The sequence below is a fragment of the Pleurodeles waltl genome, chromosome 5 (assembly GCF_031143425.1).
Source record: "Pleurodeles waltl isolate 20211129_DDA chromosome 5, aPleWal1.hap1.20221129, whole genome shotgun sequence".
Taxonomy (NCBI): domain Eukaryota; kingdom Metazoa; phylum Chordata; class Amphibia; order Caudata; family Salamandridae; genus Pleurodeles; species Pleurodeles waltl.
Window position 1 is genome coordinate 1,511,085,867 of NC_090444.1, and position 20,685 is coordinate 1,511,106,551.

Below are 20,685 nucleotides of genomic sequence, written 5' to 3' on the forward strand. Positions count from 1 at the left end.
GCATGTGCATATTATTTGCAGTATAATAACCATATGTTTGCTTACCGCCAGGATACCATCACACTCATGCAATAAATAAATAATAAAAGTTGGTACTGCTGAGACCCCTGTATTCTGGAATAACCTAGAACTTTTCTTTATTGTTGATAGAACTGTCTTGTTGGGGAGACCAGGCTCAGCAAGTGAACTGTAGCTCTACTGTTCTTTAAACAGTCCAAGGAGGAGTAGACCTTTTCTCTTAACAGCTGCTGGCTATCGAAAGGTACATCCATGAGCACTGCATGGAAATTTCTGAGAATCCAGTTGAACACATCCACGAGTGGCAACACTGCGCAATGCCTGTGCCTATGCATTGGGCCATGATGTTCATAGAATCCAGGCCTCAATTCAGGATTTGTTTGGATTGCTGACCAAATTGAAAAAGTACTTTTTACATGGTCGGGAAGTATAACTACTACTAGTTTTGCCTCCTTCCACTAGGCACGACTTAGTGGCCTAAAATGCATGTAGCATTTCCTGTATGGAAGGCAAAGCTATCAGAAGTGAAGATATTTCACCTCACAGGGTTCAGCCTTTTGGCTCTGTCTGGAGGGGACGTAAAGGCATTTGGGTCCATCTTGGAGGCTTGGATCACCAGATTTTCCAGCAAAGGGTTCCTCAAGAACTTCTTGTCATACGGGGCAGGTCTGTGTCATATGGCTTCTGTCTGTGGACTTCGAAGGACCAAAGAGATTTATTACTATTAGCCAAAAGTGGCTCTAATAATCACTCAATTAAAGGAAGCGAAGACACAGCAGCATAAGAAAGAAAAGTTACATTATCTCTCAAAATGTTAGATTTTGCCTTCACAGTTGGCAAATTCAATTCTAAAGAATCTGCTGCTTTCTATACCACTATAAAGAATTAAGAGATTTCTTCTGAAGTCGAGTCAGAGGAGTAAAACAAAATTCCCTTCTGGAGACATATTGGCACCACTTCCATGTTTTGAAGATATAAGCTATCAACATTATTGTAAGAGGGAGGAGATTATCCGCTTTTGAGTCCCTGGCTTGGCTTGTCCATGCTTATCAGGCATGGTAAGTGCATTAGAATCAGACACAAATAATTCTTCCACTCAGGTGAATCCCTGGGCCCTAGCAAGATACTCTGTAAGGGCTTGTAACCAAAATATGCCTAAAACCTTTTCCTCTGCTACTTAAATGACTTCAAATACTTTGTGGGTGGTGCGAACATCTCGTCTTAGGTGGAACTTGCCAAAAGAGAGGACGGCACCATGAACAGTGAGTTTTTCTTTGGCGCAGAGGCTGGAGTCTCTACAGGTGCAGAGTCAGGATGAATCTTGGTTAGAGCGGCTGAAGTCACCAACCTGAGGATAGGGTTCACCCTTGGGAGGTGACCCAGAGGGTACCGGAGTCATCCTGAATAATTCTAATATAGCCTATTGGAAGGCCTTACCCTTAATCTTTTTACGATTCACGTTCAGCTCAGACGACAAAGACAAGACAGTCATTGGGGAATTGTCTCAGCACTCCAAATGGCTTCAGAGCTGGAATGTTTTGCCTATGAGAACAAGATTTCTCCTTTCTACAGTTCTTTTTGTATATTGTCTGGGGGAGGACACTTTGGTGTGTCACTGCAGGCTGTGGCAAGAAATAGTTTGGCCTCTTGTACTGTGGCGGCTTATGGATGCATCGATGAACAGGAGTAGCAGGCTCTCAAGAACATGAAGATATAATTTGGGTCCAACAGAGACATCTTCTTGCAGCATGTAAAACAGAGTTTGAACCCTGAGATCTTAGGAGGAGACATTTGATCTAGTTGTTGTCAATAAGTAGAGGTATTGTGTGGGTAAAACACTGAGAGTGCTCTGTATCCACATCAAAGTACAGAAAAACAGGAACTGAAGCCAATCATTGGTGGAAAAACAGGAACTAATTCCTGTGCACTGAATGGACCCTAAAATATTCTGATATCACATACAGCAGGCTGAGTCACAGCTGAAGCCTGATGTTGTCACATGGCGATGCTAGTGAGTTATAGCTTGGGCAAAACGTTTTCAGATCCAGTCTGACACCTAGAGAAAATTCATTGGTGGACTCTGTAAAAGTATATCAATCAGAACTAAATTTTCTAATAATACTAGTACTGGTGTCTTTAAATGTATGCTTGTTTTTTAGATTAGAAGCTAGATAATCAAGACTTTAGGCTAAACACAGCGCAGAAATATATTATCATGCAGATCCACAGATAGGTCCCCAAGTCCTGCGTACTGAGTAAGAAGTGCCATTATCAGGGATCAAACATTTGACACTGGGGACAGGGTTATCATCTTGGGCAGGGGATATTCTCTACCCAAATGGGTTTTGTGCTCCTCCAGCTCACTGAGATAGGGTTTAAGGGATGCCGTTTCTTCCTGTGCACATGGTATCCTTGACTGCCACTGTCTTTGGGGTGGTAGCAAATATCTCCCCCACTCCTGGGCACCATCCAGCTTTCTACAGAACTGTACTATCCTGCAGCGAACTAAGTGAAAAGTGCCACCACAGAGGATATGGCTTTTGGCATTATGGAAGGCTGTACAGAGGAGATTCCCAACCTTCACAGTTTTTGCCCTCCTCCAGCCAACTCAGAGAAGTCTTAAAGGCTGCGATGTTTTCATATGCACAATACCTCATCGGCCTGACATCCATCAGGGTGATTAACAAACAACCAGCCCACTGCCAGGCATCATCTATCCCCTATGGATTTGCAATATTGGGCATCTCCAAGGACCACGGAAATCCCGAGGCCTACACACTTAGTGAAAAATGCAGTTCTCACAAATTGGGCTTTTTGCATTAGGGGAAACCATATGGGCCACCACCTTGGGCAGGGAAGATTCCCTAACCTAGTAGTTTTTGGCACCCTCCTTCTTCTTTTCACATTCCTTCTGCGATAATTTCTCGGCCCTGTCATCTCCAGGAAACGGTCACAGCAAACAGCCTTAGCTTTTTGGGCCTCTTAGGCTAGCATCAGGACCAAGGGCCAGTTACCCTGCATCTCCCTTGTCAGATCGGATGGTTTCCGGCTCTGCTACTAGCCTAATGTTACACACTAACACCCAGATATGGCCTTGTACAAAAGATAATGCATTAAACCCATCCTAATAACACTTCTCACAATAAACATGCTGGTATTGTATATGTATTCCTAATTTCTACTGCATGTTACTTGACTAAATATTGTTACTACTAATCTACGTGTCCTCTTTTACTGCATATAAGAATATATAAACCTATTTACACAATGTGTCACCAGCTACATCTGGATTTTCCCTGTACATGTGTAACTGTATACGTACGTTATAAACATACGTTTCGTCATGTTTTATGCTACCATGTAACGATTTAAAGTTTACAGAACCTGTATTGTTGTAAAGAAAGCTATTGATAAAGGAATCCTTCCCTGGCATGGGGTTTAGCACACGCATACCAAAAACCACTTACATACTAAACGATGCATCAACCAACCAGGATATAAAACCGATTTACTGACACGAACACTGATCAGTCAGGCATACTTTACCCTGAAATGAATCATAATATATTTTCACTTGGATCGCCTGCATGATTGCTGCTGACATCACTCTATTTCTCTGAGTTAGCACTATGTCTGAAAAACGCCTGCATCATTACACATTCTGTATTCACCAATTTCACTAGTAGCTTTAAAATTGAAAATCGTGTTTTCATGTGAACCTACACTCTGCATGAATTGCTTGCCACGCGATACATTGCATCCTCCTCTTTTCACCTCGTGCCTAGTTTCACCCTGACCATTGTTCTTGTTAAATCGCACACTGCCTTTACCTCATGCTATTTTGCACCCATCCAGCTAAAACGTGCCACCGATTTACACCTCATGCATACTGCATCTACGTATGCTGTCTTGATTAAACTGGTAATTGGTAATCTATGGAGCATTCTAACTCACTTGTCCTACTAAAATTTGCGCTAATTATTTGTCGAATGGTTTATTTTCTGACTGTCTGTTGGTCTTGGTGTTTTTCAACACTGATTTGTATCTGTTTCTGTATAGTTTCTCTTTTGTGTGCTAATCATTTAGCACCATAGCTGCTGCAACAGCTAAGCTAGCGACTTACCTGCCAATTATATCTCCTTAACCACTGGTCTGCAGCCCTGAGTCTTACTCAGCTGATCTGCTAAACTCTCTACCTATTTTATGTCCCCATGGATGTAACCTTTCCACTTTGTCTTCTGTCCCCTTATGTCCATGGGCACTCCCTACTGATGCTTCTTCCCTCGGAAGCCATTGATTCTTAACACTCCATTCTCAAATTCAAGGGCTCAGGCTGTAACAGATTTGACAGTTTAACCTCATGGCTCTCTAAGAATGCCTCTAAAATCCTAAAGACCTTAGTCTTACTTTGCACCTGGAAATCCCTTTGGCAGATAAACACTACAACCAAATATCTGCAGAAATATAAACTAAACCTCTCCTACCTTCAGGACACTTCTGCCTGGAACAAAACCACTCTGTACTTTCTTTGACACCCTGAAAACTATAACATCTGTCATGGAAAAAAGCTGGCGGCCAATGGTTACCAGAGTCAGAAATATGAATTACATGTCAGTATTTACAAAAATGGGAATGCAATGCTTTAATCCACAGACATTAAATTTGACACTTCCCCATTTTATCCAATGGTGGATATCCCACCTTTATCTTCGAGCACTCTTTTACACTGTATTGATCTTTCCTTCTTCCCCTGATCCTGCATCCCTCCCCGATCTTCAGTCCTGTCATCTGCCATTATTACCACTTTGTCGATTGGTCCACTCTTCTCCTTGAGTGTCTCTTCTGAAAAGAGACCTCCCAGTCTTTCTCCTCTGAGATCTAATCTACCCTCCTCCCTCTGTGTTTCTTCTGAATTGCAACCACCCTCTTTCTGTATGCTTCTACCTAGTTCTCTCAATTTTTCATTTACATTGCCCTTCTTGCTTGTCCCTTTTCCTTCTCCACCCCCTTTCTCTTGTGGACCATACCCAACCTAGCTCGCCTTTAAAGGATCACGCTACGTGGACCTTCCTGATCTACTTCCTCCCCGAACCTTCCCTTCTACTCTGGAGCATATTATCAACAAACTTGACAACATTACCCAGGAGTTTAATTTTTTGAAGTCTCATTTCTACCTCATTGGCATTTCCTTCCACTTTTCAGCCCTCTCTACTCCCCAATTCTGATGTGTCTTCCCTTGATCCGTTACTGGTCCCTCCCGTCTTTAACTGTAACTTTACACTCCTCATTCTCCCTTCTTCAACATTTATTCTGGAAACCAACTCAATTCTTGAAACCCATCAACAACAAAATATCTCCTCTTTCTTTGACTATAACTCACTTACTTTAAATTCCACCTTAGCATTAGTCATGACCCTCCAACTGTAGATTTGCAGCTTCTAACTGTAACATCATCTCTGCTATCGTCATGGATTCTAACCTTAACTTCCTCTTTTTAAGATAAGCCTACCAGACAGAGCAAGCTGTCTAGTTACAAAAGACGGATGCTTCCACTTACAAAGAACTGAAAGTGGGCTTAAATCCCATCCATAATGTACCATTGGTTGGGTTTATTGTTACTCTCATCAGCTTGCTTCTTATTTGATGGCTTGACTTGCCTATCTTTCATTTGAACCTCCCCTGAAGCATATCCTTTTTACATATGTCCTTCCACTGCTCCCTTTTAATAACCTACTTCTTTCTTTTTGGTTCAGCTCTCCATGAGGCTGCATGTGTTTTCAAGTAGTCTGCCTTGTGTGCATCTCTCCCCCAATGCTCAATGTTGCTCCCTCTAGTCCCTGTGCTTCCCTCCCCCGATGCTACTCTCTCTTGCCTGTGTGTTTTTCTTCCTGGGCACTCCGTTTTGCTGACTCCCTCATGTGCTTCCCCCGTTCTTTGTGTTGCTGTCTCCCTTGTGCACTTCTTACACCACCGCTGTGTTGCTCTACCCTTCATGATAATTGCTTTCCTCTAACTCACTTCTCCTCCTTGTTCTCCATCAACCTCAGCAACTCAGCCATTCTTTTATAAATATTTTTTGAGGGTCAGGCAGCAAAGTGCTGCTGATACTCCATAACAGTGCTTTAGCGTCCTTACATTTTTTTATTAAATTAACCAAATGGCACTCACCATCTTAGACCGGTCAATAAAAAATCAAATAAAATGGCACCTGCATCATTCTGTAGGCTCTTGCATGTGCACCCCTATAAAATGATGAGATCATTGACAGCAGCTCCATCACTGTGCCTTTTTAGGTCAAAGTCTAACACACAGGGCAGCTGTCTGGTTTGCTAAAGACATCTTGAGGCTATTCAAAAAGTTTTCCTGGGAATATTTTCTGCCCTTTGCTTACCATTGGCTTTGTGGATTGTCACTCATATTTTCTGGCTTCTATTTGCTGGTTTTATTTGTTTTAGACTGACCAGGTTCAATTTGTCTCTCCCAAGGAGCAAAGCCTTTTCACACTAATTCACCTTGTATTCTTCCACAAGTGCTTCTTTCAGTGAACAGACCTGTAAATCTTGTTCTTATTTAGTCACATTTGCTGTGCATTTAAAGACAAAGGTCAAACGTCAGGCTCTGTCTTCGCAGAGCTTGGTATTTAATTTTCTTTCTCTGACTTGAAAGTGAGAGGATTTTTGTGACAATTTTGCCGGATACTGGGGGTAGGGGGAAGGTTAAGTGATTTGCCCAGAATCACAGTATGTTGAGCCGATGCCAAGACTCAAACCTGGTTCCCCAGCTCCAAAGTTGGCAGCTCAGGTCATTAGGCTACATCCTCTCCCCTAGGGTTTCCATTTAGAATTACTGTGGTTGGTCACAATGAATCGGAGTGCGCTGCTTTGACTCGGTCTTTGATCACGTTTCTGTTATTAGACCCTGTATTGCCTCTTGTTTTGCACTTCGAGTGCACTGATGGCGCTTTGTTCTTGGCTCCCTTTCTCTCTGCACTTCGAGCGTGCTGATGGTACTTTGTTCTTGGATCTCTCTGCACTTGGAGCACACTGATGGCACTTTGTTCTTGATTCTCTCTAGCTACACTTTCAGCGCGCTGATGGCACTTTGTTCTTGGATCTCTCTCCCTCTCTTGTTCTCTCTCATTCCAGAAGCTTGGAGGGAGATGGACTTGATTGTATCTTTGTAGGAAGCTGGCCTGCTGTGTAGTGGGTACCTAAGGTACTTACACCTTATACCAGGTCCAGGTATCCCCTCTTAGTGAAGTGCAGGCAGAGTCTAGAAGCCAGGCTCTCTAGAGGTAGCTGTGGATGAGCAGCCAAGGCTAATCTAGGAGACATGGAAAGCTCATGCAATGCCACTGTAGTCACACAGCACTTACAAACATGAAAGAAAACAGTTGTACAAAAATAAAGGTACTTTATTTTTGGAACAAATCACCACAAAATACTAGAAGGGTAACCCACAATTAGGAGGTAAGTAATACACAAAATATATACACTAGCAATCAGAAATAGGCATAGAAAATGTTAGAAAACAGTGCAAATAGCAATAACCAATAGTGACCCTAGGGGGAGCACAAACCATATACAAAAAAAATGGAAAGCGAACAAGGTACCCCCCCTAGGTAGGTAAGATGTGTAGAGGAGAGCTGGGAGTACTAGAAACCCGTAGAGGTAAGTAACACAGTACCCCGCCATCGACCAGGAATGCAGGAGTAAAGCACTGGATTTTCCCCAAACCACCCAAAAGGAGGAAAAAGAAGAAAAGAAGACACCCAGACAAGACTGCAAGAAAACCAGTGGTGGATTCCTGAAGCAAGAAGACCTGTGGAGATAGGGGACCAAGTCCAAGAGTCACAATGGAGTTCAGGAGGAGTAGGAGCTACTATCCATCCAGCTGTAGATGCAGGAGTTGGTCGACTGTGATGAAGAACAGGTCAGCACTGCAGCCCTGGAGCCGGAGAAGAGTTCCTGATGGATGCAGATGAAGTCCCACACTGGAAGGAAGATTGCAGACGGGTGTCAGTGCAGGAATTCCACCAACAAGCCTTAGCAAAGGCAAACTCGCCGTTAGTTGAAAAGTGGTGCTACCAGCGACCAGCAAGGCCCAGGAGGACTCAACCCAGGTGGGGGAGCCACAGGGGACCCTTAGTGTCGCAGAGTGTCCACAGGAGAAAAGGCTGACCCACTGGAGTCCCACAGGACGGGGACACAGGAGTCGCAGAAGAAGCCCAGGCAGCACTACAAAAGAGGATCCCACGTCGCAGGACAACCACGCAGGAGGCTGTGCTTTGCAGGATGGAGTGCTGGGCTGGAGTCGCCTGAAGGTCCCTTGGAGGAGATGCAAACAAGCCTTGGAAGCTGCAAGAGATGCAGTGCATGGGGTAATGTCTTGTGTGGGAAGACAAGGGCTTACCTTCACCAAAGTAGGAAAGCTGGCAGAGAGGACCAAGAGGACTTCTCAGGACCACCACCAGTGATGCAGGATCCATGCAGCTCAAGATGAGGTAAGGTCCACGCAGACGGTTGTCGCTTTTAGTAGGTGTCTGCTGCTGCAGGGAAGTGACTCCTTCAATCCAAGGGAGATTCCTTCTTCTTCTTGTGAAGACTGAAGAGTTGCAGTCTTCGGAGGATGCACAGCCAGGGAAATGTTGCAAAGCTGGCAGGAGACGAGGAAGCAAAGTTGCAGAAGAGTCTTCTTCATTGTAGCAGAGTCTGTCGGTTCCTGGAGGGTCCAGTCACGGTTCCACTGACCAGAAGTCAAAGTGGGGGTTGCAGAGGAATCCTGCTGGAATCTTGCAAGCCGAATCTGAGGACCCACCCAAGAGAGAAAGAGACCCTAAGTAGCCCTAAAATGGGGATTGGTGACCTAACCAGGTAAGCACCTATCAGGACGGTGCTCTAATGTCACCTGCCTGGCATGGCCACTCAAATGCCCCCAGAGTTCCCTGCCAACCTTGGAAACAAGATGGCAGAACCCAGGGACCCTCTGGAGGAGCTCTGGGCACCACCCTTGGGGTGGTGATGGACAGGGGAGTGGTCACTCCCCTTTCCATTGTCCAGTTTCACGCCAGAGCAGAGACTGGGGGTCCCTGACCCGGTGTGGACTGGTTTATGCACAGAGGGCACAAAATGTACCCTTTAAAGCAAATCAGCGGCTTGGGGAGGCTACCCCTCCCAAGCCAGTCACACCTATTTCTAAAGGGAGAGGGTGTTACCTCCCTCTTCCAAAGGAAATCCTCTGTTCGGCGATCCTGGGCTTGATCAGATCAAGCAGCAGCAGGGAAGAAACCTTACTGAGGGGGGCAGCAGCTGGGCTGCCTGGAAAACCCTGTAAGACTGGTGGTAGCAATGCTGGGGGCACTCTGAGGAACCGCCAGAGTGCATGGAATCATACTTCTGAAACTTGCAACAGTATTGGGGTTTGATTCTAACATGTTTGATACCAAACATGCCCAGGTTTGGAGTTACCATTATGTAGCTGGGCAGAGGTAGTGACCTATATCCAGTACATGCGTAAAATGGCGACCCTACACTCGCAAAGTCCAGGAAAATGGATCTGGAGTTTGATGGGGCACCTCTGCTAGTGCAAGGGTGCCCTCACACACAGGTACCTCACCCTGCCCTATAGGCTGAGAAGGCCTACCATAGGGGTGACTTATAGTGATCTGGTGTAGTGACCTGTAGTGAAAACTGGTGCATACACCCGTTTCACGCAGGCTGCAATGGCAGGCCTACAGAACCCTTTGCTTGGGCTCCGTATGGGTGGCAGAATAACTGCTGCAGCCCATAGGGATCCCCTGGAACCCCAATGCCCTGGGTACCTAGGTACCATATACTAGGGACTCACATGGGGGGGCCAGTATGCCAATTGTGGGAAGAAAAAGTTACCAGCAACCAAATTTAGAGGAAAGAGCACAGTCACTGGGGCCCTGGTAAGCAGGATCCCAGTGAACACAGTCAAACACACTGACAAACAGGCCAAAAAGTGGGGGTGACCAAGCTAGAAAGGGCTACCTTCCAACAATCTTGTTCACAAAGCGTATCGGCAGTCTAATACAGGCAGCTAGCTAATGCTCTGAACTCATCCCCCAACCAACCTTTAATATTTTTGATGCGTGTGACTAAGGCATCACACACATATTTAAGGGTGTTTTTCTGCTTTTAGTGGTAATGCGAGATGGTAAACAATAACACAATAAAAAGACAAAAATACTGCATTCACATCCAAAAGGCGAGACCTATTTCCTATGCCAATGCTTTTTACAAAAGCTGTTCAGCATCTCTAAAAAGCACTGGCTTTGTTTTTTGTACTGAGACAAAGATTAATTATGTATCTCCCTGCTTGCAGACATTGTTGTAGCTCCCTACTACCCCATAATCAGACAAGATCATCTGGGGAAAACCAGGGCTGGTGTTGTTATCTCCCACAATTCCATCTATTTTGGTCACTAGTCACTGCTCCTTTTTCATCCTTTGAACTTCTTCTAGTTGACATCCTCCTTACTACTACAAGCAGACTAAGACTTGTGCTATATACCAGTCCCGGAAACAATTCACTCCCATAAATGAGTTCTTTAAACTAATCACACCTAATTTCTTCCTCCCTGTTGACACCACCCTCATGAAAAACGTGGGCAGACTAAACCTACTGATTAGAATACTTCTGGTGTGGCATGTTAACCTCTGCTAATGACCTCTTCCCTACCCACAGCAAAGGCTATAGCCTCGACCTCCTCATTGCTAAACAAGATGGCGCCCAGACAGTAAACTCTTCATCCTGGAATGGACTGACCATTTATTGAGCTCTTCTATCACCTTTCACTGTGGATGCTGCTAGCAAAGGTGTTTTTATTAGAAATTAATAATGAGTGTTTATGTATCTTGAATAATGAGTTTATATAGAAAAAGGACAACGTAGAAAAATAATGCACGCATTTGAAAATATGACCTCAAAGAATGGTCACCAGTGTTCACGAAATGTACTAATTTTTTTATTAATACTTATGAAATATTGAAAATGTATTAGATTAATGCAGTAGTATGTCATATTAAGGCTTATGAAGTATGCTCTAGTTTTATTAATGGTAGGCCTTAACTTAGTGAGTGTCTTGGCCTATTTTGCCAGGCCTCATGCAGAAGCTGTATTTCTTAGCGGTTAACAAAATGCTGACAGAGTGAATTAAACTGTGAAATGTGCATTGTCTTGTTAAAAGTGCTTAACATAAGCTTTTCGTAAGAACAAACTGCAAGGAGATGATGTTACTGCTAGTGTAACAACGTATGTGTAATGTGCGTGAGACGTACTTTCCCAGGACGAGAACAATGAAGATACTGACTGGAGCTGAAGAAAGCAACAATATTGTTACCTGACGAGCCGGATGATGAGGTCATCGTAAAGTGGACCAATCAACTGCATGTGAAGAGTGAAATATTAGCATTCATAGATTTGGCATAAAAATATTATTGGGTAAAGTATAAACGTACGATTAACTGACCAATAGGGAATTAGGAGATATTTCAGGTGACTTTGATATAACAACGCGACAGAGGAGAATTATTCAGACTATAGACTAGAGAAGAGATTGAGATCTAGAGAGACATGATTTTGAGAGATTTTAGATTTATTCCGACACTGGGCTCATATTCTCTGACTAAGAGCCTGACGCATTGCTGATCGACTGATGACCTGAGGACGAAGACTGATTCTGCTTTGCTGACTCATTCCAAGGATAGGTAGATATAATGAAACGTGACTATTATGCATTTTATGCTTTTTCTTTCTAGGTACCAACAGCGCTGTTTTGACGGATCCATAGTTAGATGTTTTTCCAAATTTGTGTTTCTAAATTGTTTTGCATGAAGCCCAACATGCTGATGCTAATCTGACGTTAGTTAAGTGCCCTCACAAATTGACTGACAATTACAGGGACTAATAATTGATTAATTATTCTGCTGAAATCCATGTATACTATATCTTTGTCGCAGCTGACTCTGCTATTGATTTGCACTGTAGCTCTTGAATGTGTTGTAGTTCAAGTTTTGATTAGATTGCGTCTCTTCCGCCGCTCTGGACAACCAGTGTTGTTTTTATGTGTTTCATTTGATTTTTAGATTAATCTACATGATCTTCACATTGTTAATATAGGGAAATAAACGTAATAAACTTTTATTAAATGTGTGGCTATTCATGGCTGAAGGGTCATGGTGCGTGCCATTTACTGACATTATTGATTTTATTGATTACTAATGATTGTTGACTATTGTGTATTGATTACTGATTATGTACTGGAGCTATGGTAAGAACTTCTTAATTGCGAGTCAAAAGGTTACTTATTAAGGTCTGACGCGCTAAAACTACAAAGGCACAAATCAATAGGTGGGACTGTGGCTATTGGGTTCAAGGCAGCATGAGCAGTTCTGGCTCCTCCACTGTCATCCAACCACCCGAGTCACATGACACTCAGTTTGGTTTCTAGTCCATCTTTGCGCCCCATGTTAAACAATGTGTAAATAAAGTATTTCCGGATTTGCTGTAGACGAGCGTCCTTATCTGTCAGACGATCACACAGCATGACGAGCCGAGGAACAAGGCTGCTGCTATTCAGAGACACCACACACACTGCAGTCCTGAAGAGGGACTGACGCAAGAAGCTTGTTAGAAGTGCTGCTTTTGTTTCACCTTTGAAATAATGCAACACATAGAAAGATTAGGTGTTCTTGTCTCGGCCAATACCTGCGTGTCACGCTCACTATCATTTCCTCTTCTGTTGCTTCGGATAAGCGCTGCGGAGGTAGTGGGGGGAGGGGTCAGGATCTCCTGCAACGCACAGCGCGCGCCAAAACCTCAGTGCTCGATTCACAAGTGCGTGGACTTCATTCTAAAAGAAGCCACAAAAATTGTGAGAGACGGTCCCCAAAACATGAGTTGTGGGGGAGGAGGGGGGCATCCATGCTTTGCTACATTGCTGAATTCATTTAGGATGGCGTTTTACTTAGGAAAGCATTGCTTCGTGGGTATTGACGTACAAATCAACGAAGAACACGCATTTTTGCTCTCTCGCTAATACCGTTTCACTCTTTGCCAAACTCAATCTTACTTTCCACAATGTTTTAAGTTAGTTTTACCTCGGATACGATACAACAGCGTGCTCTCACTCCGGCGACCCGCGCGCACGACAGTGGGAGCACAGATGTTCATCAGCAGGGACGGCTCAGGAGCACCAGTGACAACGGGCTGGGCATGTGTGCGGTCTAAGTCTATTTATCACTGTCTCCCTCCTCGTGGCACCGACTCCGGCAGTTTGCTTGATGGGAGCAAGGTGACGAGGGGGTGTGGGGGGTGTGGGGGGGGTGGGTGTGTGTGTGTGTGTGTGTGTGTGTGTTTTTCTTTTCTGATGGACACCCTGTCAGGAAATCTCCAGGTCCCTTACGAAAATGCGTAGTTCCCGCTCTTACCGCCGCTTCTTAGAATACCTGGTTGGTCCAGTCTTCCCCACTGTCATTTCTGCAACTGCAGTATCCCTCCCTCAAACACACGCCCCCGAAGGACCGTAGCAGACGACGCCGTAGTGTCCCACAGTGGGAAAAGTGGCGTGACGCACATATGCCACAGAACCAACGGTGTAACCGTAACGCAACATGATGGGGGCCCCCTGCAGACAGTGATAAGGCCCCCCCCCCACTGGGTTTCCTGAATCTTACAGATTCATTCGGCCTTATGCTGAATGTGAGTCCCCTGAAGGGTGGTTCCCTGTGCCTCCCCCTCACCACACCCCCGCGCAGCAGATGCTTTGACAGCATCCCCTCGGACACATATTTGCAATGTCACAGCCCGCTTTCTTGAAGAGGAGGGGGGGGGGGGGTAGGTTGATGGCAGTGTCTATGGGGGGTGGGGATGCTGGGAGAGCCCAAACAGCATTGGAGTCCCTTGCCGCCTCCTCCTCCCCGCGCAGGAAGATAGTGGCCGTGCGCGAGGAGGAGGAGCACCGGCTTCATTGACTGTCCCTGGATGTAAGGAGTGCAGACTGGGCTGTACACACTCAGAGCTGGACACTGGCACGCACAGAGGACGCGACATCACCCGGCAAGTCTCTTGCTGCGCGCATCTGAACAGCGCACGAAACTTGGTGCAAGCTCAAAACAGCAACTAAACTTAAAGAGATTGCAGGGCAGGGATCCTAAGCCAGGAGCGCTGTGCGGTGGTCCAGGGAGTAGCCGAGAGCACCACCGGCGGCCCCCGCGGAGCAGGCTCGCTGCACCGGCGCTCCCGCGGAAATAGGCTCCTTGTACTGGTTCTCCCGTGGGAATAGGCTCGTCGCAGCAGCGCCCCGCGGAGCAGGCTCATCGTCGCTCCGCGCTGTCAGTGTCCGCAGCGGGCAGCATGTGGCCGGGGCTGCTGTGGCTCACGGGCTGCCTCCCTTGGCTCTGCGCGGGTTATAGCGCGCTCCGCGGCCGGGGACCGGAGCCTGCGGGACGGAAGCAGTACCAGGTACAGCACGGCTCCTGCAGTTACACCTTCCTGCTGCCCGAGCTGGAGCCCTGCCCGCCGCCCTCCTCGGCCGCAGCCTACGGGGGCAGCAATGCCGTGCAGAGGGACTCCCCAGCGGAGCACGAGGACTCGGTGCAGCGGCTGCAGCTGCTGGAGAGCATCATGGAGAACAACACGCAGTGGCTGCTCAAGGTAAGCGGAGAGGGTCGGCTCACAGCCCGGGAGTGGGAGTTGGCGTGGATGAGGGGCCCCTACTGCCGGTCTCAGTGACACGTATGGGTCTGGATCGGCTTCAAATTGAGCAGGAACTGTCCGGTGCAGACGCTGGTCTAGGCAAGTGCAGCGCTCGTGTTTCTCTTCAGGTGCTGGCTCGTCCTGCGAGGCCACGTACAGGTGTTTTACAGGGCGGCCTCCAGCAGAGATGACATTTTGGGAGGGTGCCGTAGAGGTGATCCCATTGCAGTCTAAAGGATCATTTGACTATCTCCGGTGTCGAGGACGGCAGTTGAGAGATGTGATCTCGCAGAGTTTAACTGTGTAATAGTTAAAGTTTCTGTTTCACTAAAAATGCGCACACAGCAATACCTCTGGATGGGCAGCATCTTATGTGTAATTTTGCGCTACGCATCCCAAGCAAAGATTGTAGAAAAATTTATTCCACGTCTTAGATTTTTTTTCACTGAGTGTGCTTTGATTTCTTGGTGCATATTTAATTGTTATTAAGAATCGATTGCATGAGACAATGTGCACTTTTATGTTTGCAATAATTTTGTAGAATAATTTTAACGCTACTTTTATAGACTCCCACGCATGTTTTCATATGGAGACAGAGCTCGGTATTAGGCACAAACCTCCTCCGATGTCACCACTCCAAATGAAAGTGAGATGTATTTATTTCTCACAAAGTTTAGAGGATCTTGGAATAATCCTTAACCAAACTGTCGGTTCAGAGTAATCCTTTCAGGCATTAGAAGCGAGTTTTCCGGCAGATGAAAAGCACATGCCTGAGTGACAGTGCCACCGTTTTCCCCAGTTGATCACTTTGTGTGAGCTATGGACACATCGTTTAAACACCCTGTGCCATAACCGGGAGCACTTGGACAGTACACAAATATTAATTTAAAAAACATGGACATTTACTGTTCTGGAGCCTTTCATCTCACACAAACAGTCGGACAAAGAGTTGCCTTCTCCCTCGTCCATGCAAATCCGGCGAGCCTTCTTAACCCCCTCCACCCCGTAATACAGTATTGGAATTGGTGTTGCCCACGCCCCCACCTCCGTCGCCCAAATGTTATATATGCTGTACACTGAATAACATGTCTAAAAACTCGTTGTGCCTCCACTGGCTCCTATAGAAGATATTTCTAAACTATCGTTTGGAATGTCCACCGCGTGCACCTTTAAATGCGCGAGCTCCTACAAACCGGGCTAGCAGCGGCTAGCGAGACTAGAATAAAGGGGGGGGGGGGGTATTGTCGCCTGGCTTTAGGCCTTCGATAAAAAACAACTGTGGAAAGGCGGCATCTGAAAAACACAAAACACTGCACAATGTCAGGGAAAGTTTGCAAAAGTGACCTACATATTTGAATTAGGGTAGATGGTACTGCACTGTTTTCCAGCACGTCCCAAAATATTGACACAGCGTGCTTTCAAACTTTCCAGTGCTGCGCCCCTCAGTCTAGTCTTCCCCTCTTTTCTCCCACATCTGCACGTGCCGTCGGCTTCCTTTGTTAACACCTCTGCAGTTGACATTGCCACTGCAGAGACAAATAGACTATTGGGTCTAACACATTTGCACACGTTGTCCCCTCGGCCCCTATGCTTTTGTAGCAAGGACTGCATTCTGCACGACGAAAGCATAACAATGTGTACATTCTTCACAGGTCGAATTAGTATCTTAACGGGATCTCGGCGTCCTCCACACCCGTCACTGAAGCGGGGAACAGGGTCAAATACACAGCAGCATCGTAAGCGAGGGAATTTGTTAGAAACATTTAAAGAGTTATAGCAACAACGGACCATGCTTAGAAGTTTCCAGAATTACATATCCGCGAGCGCAAGTTAATACATGTCAAGGAGAAGTTCGTGTTTACATAACTAGATAAGATGTTTCTTCTTGTAAATCTGCTAGTGTTTGTGACAAAATGAACAGATTCGATTTGAGCTCTTAATTAGAATACTGGGTCGCCACATTTCACACCCGAAGCCCAGCTAGAAGCGCACACACACCTCTCTAGTCTCAGGGCTGTCCTTAAAATCAGGGGTCACCTACGAGACACTGGGAGCCCACTGAAGCAGTGGGAGCAATACCCTGGGAGGTATGAGTTGGGACTTAGACAGCCTGGGGCACCTTGAAATACAAGGGAGGGAAACAATGAGAGCCAAGTGAGAGAAGCCTTCATTACAAGTAAGGGATACCTTGGCAGGGGCGGCCCCTCCATGTGAGCGGAGGAGCGTTGCCCTGCTAACAAAAATGCCCCCAAAACTGAAAAATAAAATGGTAATAAACGAACCATTTTATTTTTCAGTGCCTCGTCCTGAATCGAGTGTCAGGACGGGGTGGGGCAATTGCTGCCGAGTGGCAGCAGGGAGCTGTGCACTTGTTTAAAGTGTGCATGTCCCTTTGGCTGGCCGTCTTACGATGGCCAGCCTAACATGCACACTTTAAACATCTCTAACCCAGCTGTCTTAAAACAGCTGGGTTAGAGAAAGCACACGCCTCCAGTGCTCTAGTGAGCACGAAGAAAGGCCGCTCCCACCAATCCGGCGCTGCTTTCATGCTGTTTATCAGCATGAAAGCAGCATCAGGATTGGTTAGTGGTGTTTCCTGTTCCCGCACATTTGAAGTTCCAGGAGCAGGAGGAGGCAGTGCGGAAGGCACCTGAAGGTAAGTGAGCCAGCCGCCACGGCTTGAGGGCGAAGTGAGAGGAAAACATAAATGATATATAATCAATTGTTGAGGAAAGACGGAGCATTTCAGGGGCAAGAAAGGAAAACTAAGGGCACATGAGGACAAGCTTGGGAGAAGTGAGAGCAAACTAATAAGACTTGTGGAGGAAGCCTTAGCATACAAGCAGGTCCAGATTTCGGGAGGTGCAACTGGAGGGGCCGCACTGTGCGCTGACCTGGAGGGGGACGGCACTGACCTCCGGTGGGGGCAGTGCTCTGTTAAGCAATGACTTATTATTTAATAGCACCTGCTGCAGAGTTCCTTGAGTGTCCAACTTTCAGGCAGCAACAAAAATGTCAATATAACTCTTGTGACTAATGTTTCTGATGGAGAGATCAGTTTTGACTCACCATAAAGTAGCGCAGAGGGTTAACATGTCTGCTGCAAAGAATAGAACTGTATTCTGTGTGGATAGCTGAGTGAATTATTAATACCATTTTATACCCAAACTTTATATATAAAACAAAAAAAAAGAAATGCGTGTGAATGAGGGGCTATGGAGAAATGAGGGGCACTTTTGCTGGGTGATAGTGAGGGAATCTGAGGTGGTGGTCAAAGGGGCGCACCAAAGAGACTGTTGCACCTGGTGCCACCAGCACTAAAGCCATCCCTGCATACAATCGATGTAAATCTTAAAACTTAGGTATAGAAATCATAAAAGAACAGTCAAGTAAAACCCTCAGAGACAAGTGAAGGGGAAAGCAGGAAGACAAGCATTGGAACCATTAAAAGATAAAACTGGTAAACATTAGGAGGACACAAGGATCACAGTTAAATCATGACACAGGGTGTAAATATAGGTAACATATTTATCCCCAATTCGGAATCTTAAATGTTTATGGGGTACCATGGGACCACCTTTGCCTACTTATAGCCATGCTGGCATTCGGTGCTCTAAACCAGAATGACTCCTAAGCACTTTGGGGTGTCAGCTAGATTCCATCATCACCACCTGTCTATCCAGTAGTGGAAGGAATACTGTGGAAAGGCAAAGGGCACTGTCCACAATAAAATTGAGCTTCGAATATTCCTCAGTCTGCTTGCAGAACGTGACTTGTCTCCCATGAGGGTATCCAGGCACTGAAAGCTCCAGGGTCTCAGTCGAGGAGCCAGGTTTTCAGCATCCTACAGAACTCCTGTAGAGTAGGGGACGTCTTGAGGGCAAGGAAAGGTCCCTCCAGACTTAAGTTGTGAGGTAGGAGAAGGAGTGTCCTCCTGCTCTGCTGGCCTTAGGACTCTGCACACTTGTGCTCACTCCTGAAAACATGTTAAACTGGCTTACACCCATTTGGCATATTTAATTTACTTGGAAGTCTCTAGTAAAGTGACTCTACACTGTGCCCAGGGCTTGTAAATTAAATGCCACCAGTGGGTCTGCAGTACTGGTTGTGCCATCCACTTACGTAGAAATAAAAAAAAATGTCTCTGACCTGCCATTGCAGCCTGTGTGTGTGCACTGTTAAACAGCCATCTCATCTTATGTCAGGCCCAGACTTTACTTCTTAATACATATGTCACCCTAGGGTAGGCCCTGCACAGCCCAGAGGGGAGAGTGCAATGGATTTAAAAAGTGGGACATGTAAGTTTTACATGTCCTGGTGAGAAAAAAAAATCCTAAATTCCTTTTTTTCACTATTGCAAAACCTGCCTCTCCCATAGGGTAACATTGGAGTTACCTTATTACATTTTATAAGTGTCAGTTCCAAATGGGAACAGGTAACCAGTTCATGTTTGGTGTCTTTGTCTTTGGAATTGGAATTTCAAATCCCAGTTTACATTGAAGTTGGATTTTAAATTTCAATTTTGAAAATGTCACTTTTAGAAAGTTGCCTTTTTTTTGCCTTAGCCATTTGGTGCCTGCATCCTGTTTCTGGGTCACATGACTGGAGGGAGGGGGCAGTCATGCTTTGTGTATTCCTCCTAGGCAGCCATACACAACGCGGAGCTTAGGTGTGACTTGATGGGGCATCACTGGTAGGTTGGGAAGGAGAAGCTGGGTCAAGCCCCAGTTACACGTGAATAGGCTGTGTTCTGTCTCCACACAAAGGGATGCACACCCCCTGTGGTTAGTCTGGAGCCAGGGCTTTGAAGGCAGGGCACCTGTGCACTACAAAGGCATGTCTGTGGAAGCTACTCCCCATCTCAAAGGTACAACTTGGTATACATACTGGTTCTTGGACACCAACTCTTTAGTACATTTCTGGACCTGTGGATACTCTGCTAGGAAGAAGGACTGATGTGCTGCTACAAGGTTTGCCACTCTGCTGGACGGCTGCTCTTAAGGAACTGCTGCCCTGCTGTGCTGACCTGCCCTCTTGCCTGGGTAAGAAGGATTGGGCCTGCATCTCTTGAACCCAGAACCTAGGGCGATTCCAAGGGCTAGTTGATCTGAAGCCTCAGGGACGTAACAGGCATCCAGTAATCTTCCACCTGCATCTGGACTCTGCTATCTGTGAGTCTACTTGCCAAGTATTGCCACCTGTGTCCTGGACCTTTGGAAGTGGGCTGAAGGCACTTTGCCAGCCTCTTTCAATCCAGTGGAACCAATGCACCACCTCTGAGGCACGATCTAAAACCCTAAACAGAACTGACACACCTCCAATATTGCGTGGACTCGACCTGTCACAAAGACTCATCACCGCCGCAATGCCTTCGGAACAGTCAATGCATAATGCATACTCAGCACAGGCCCTCACATCCCTCGTCACGGCGGCCTGGATGATGACGCCAGACTCTGCACTGTAGCCTTGCAGCTACTCTGAACTGACGCATCGCCCAAACTGTGCATCATATCCTCGATGCCAGACTCTGCAAGTAATTGAAGTCAGTCAGGGTAGTGTAAGGTGTTTAGTGGAAAATAATAAAGGCTTGTCTTACCTGAAGTTGATATACACCTTGCTCCTGCATCCTACAGACCAGTAGTAGATCAGAATCTGTCCTGAGTAAGTCCTATAGTGTCTTGTGTTTTGAAAGCACAGGGCAGTGACAGAGAACTTCTATCTGGTGAGCAGTTAGAAGGAGAGGCAGAGGAGCTACAGGGACTACTTTGGATTAATTTGCTGGTGTGTGCCGGTCTGCAGCGCATGCAGTGGCACCACACGTGCATTCTAGCTGAAGGTTATGTCTTATGTTGCTTCCCACTCAACACCAAAACCAAAGCACCGCTAGACACCCTAACCCAGGATAGGGATCCACACCGGAAAAGAGGAAGCTAAAGCTGGGTTGAT

At 46.1% G+C, this 20,685-nt stretch overlaps 2 protein-coding genes across 3 annotated transcripts in view; one reads left to right on the forward strand and one right to left on the reverse strand.

Moving 5' to 3' along the window:
- The window catches only part of MCPH1 (microcephalin 1), a 1,086,437-nt gene that overhangs the window by 334,680 nt on the left and 731,072 nt on the right, over positions 1 to 20,685 (reverse strand). The gene's annotated exons all lie outside the window — the stretch shown is intronic.
- Positions 13,997 to 20,685, forward strand: part of ANGPT2 (angiopoietin 2) — a 183,957-nt gene continuing 177,268 nt past the window's right edge. Inside the window, exon 1 of the mRNA XM_069235812.1 lies at positions 13,997 to 14,697. Within this exon, the coding sequence (XP_069091913.1) occupies positions 14,398 to 14,697 (300 nt within the window). The 5' untranslated portion in view covers positions 13,997 to 14,397. The remainder of the gene's footprint in view (positions 14,698 to 20,685) is intronic.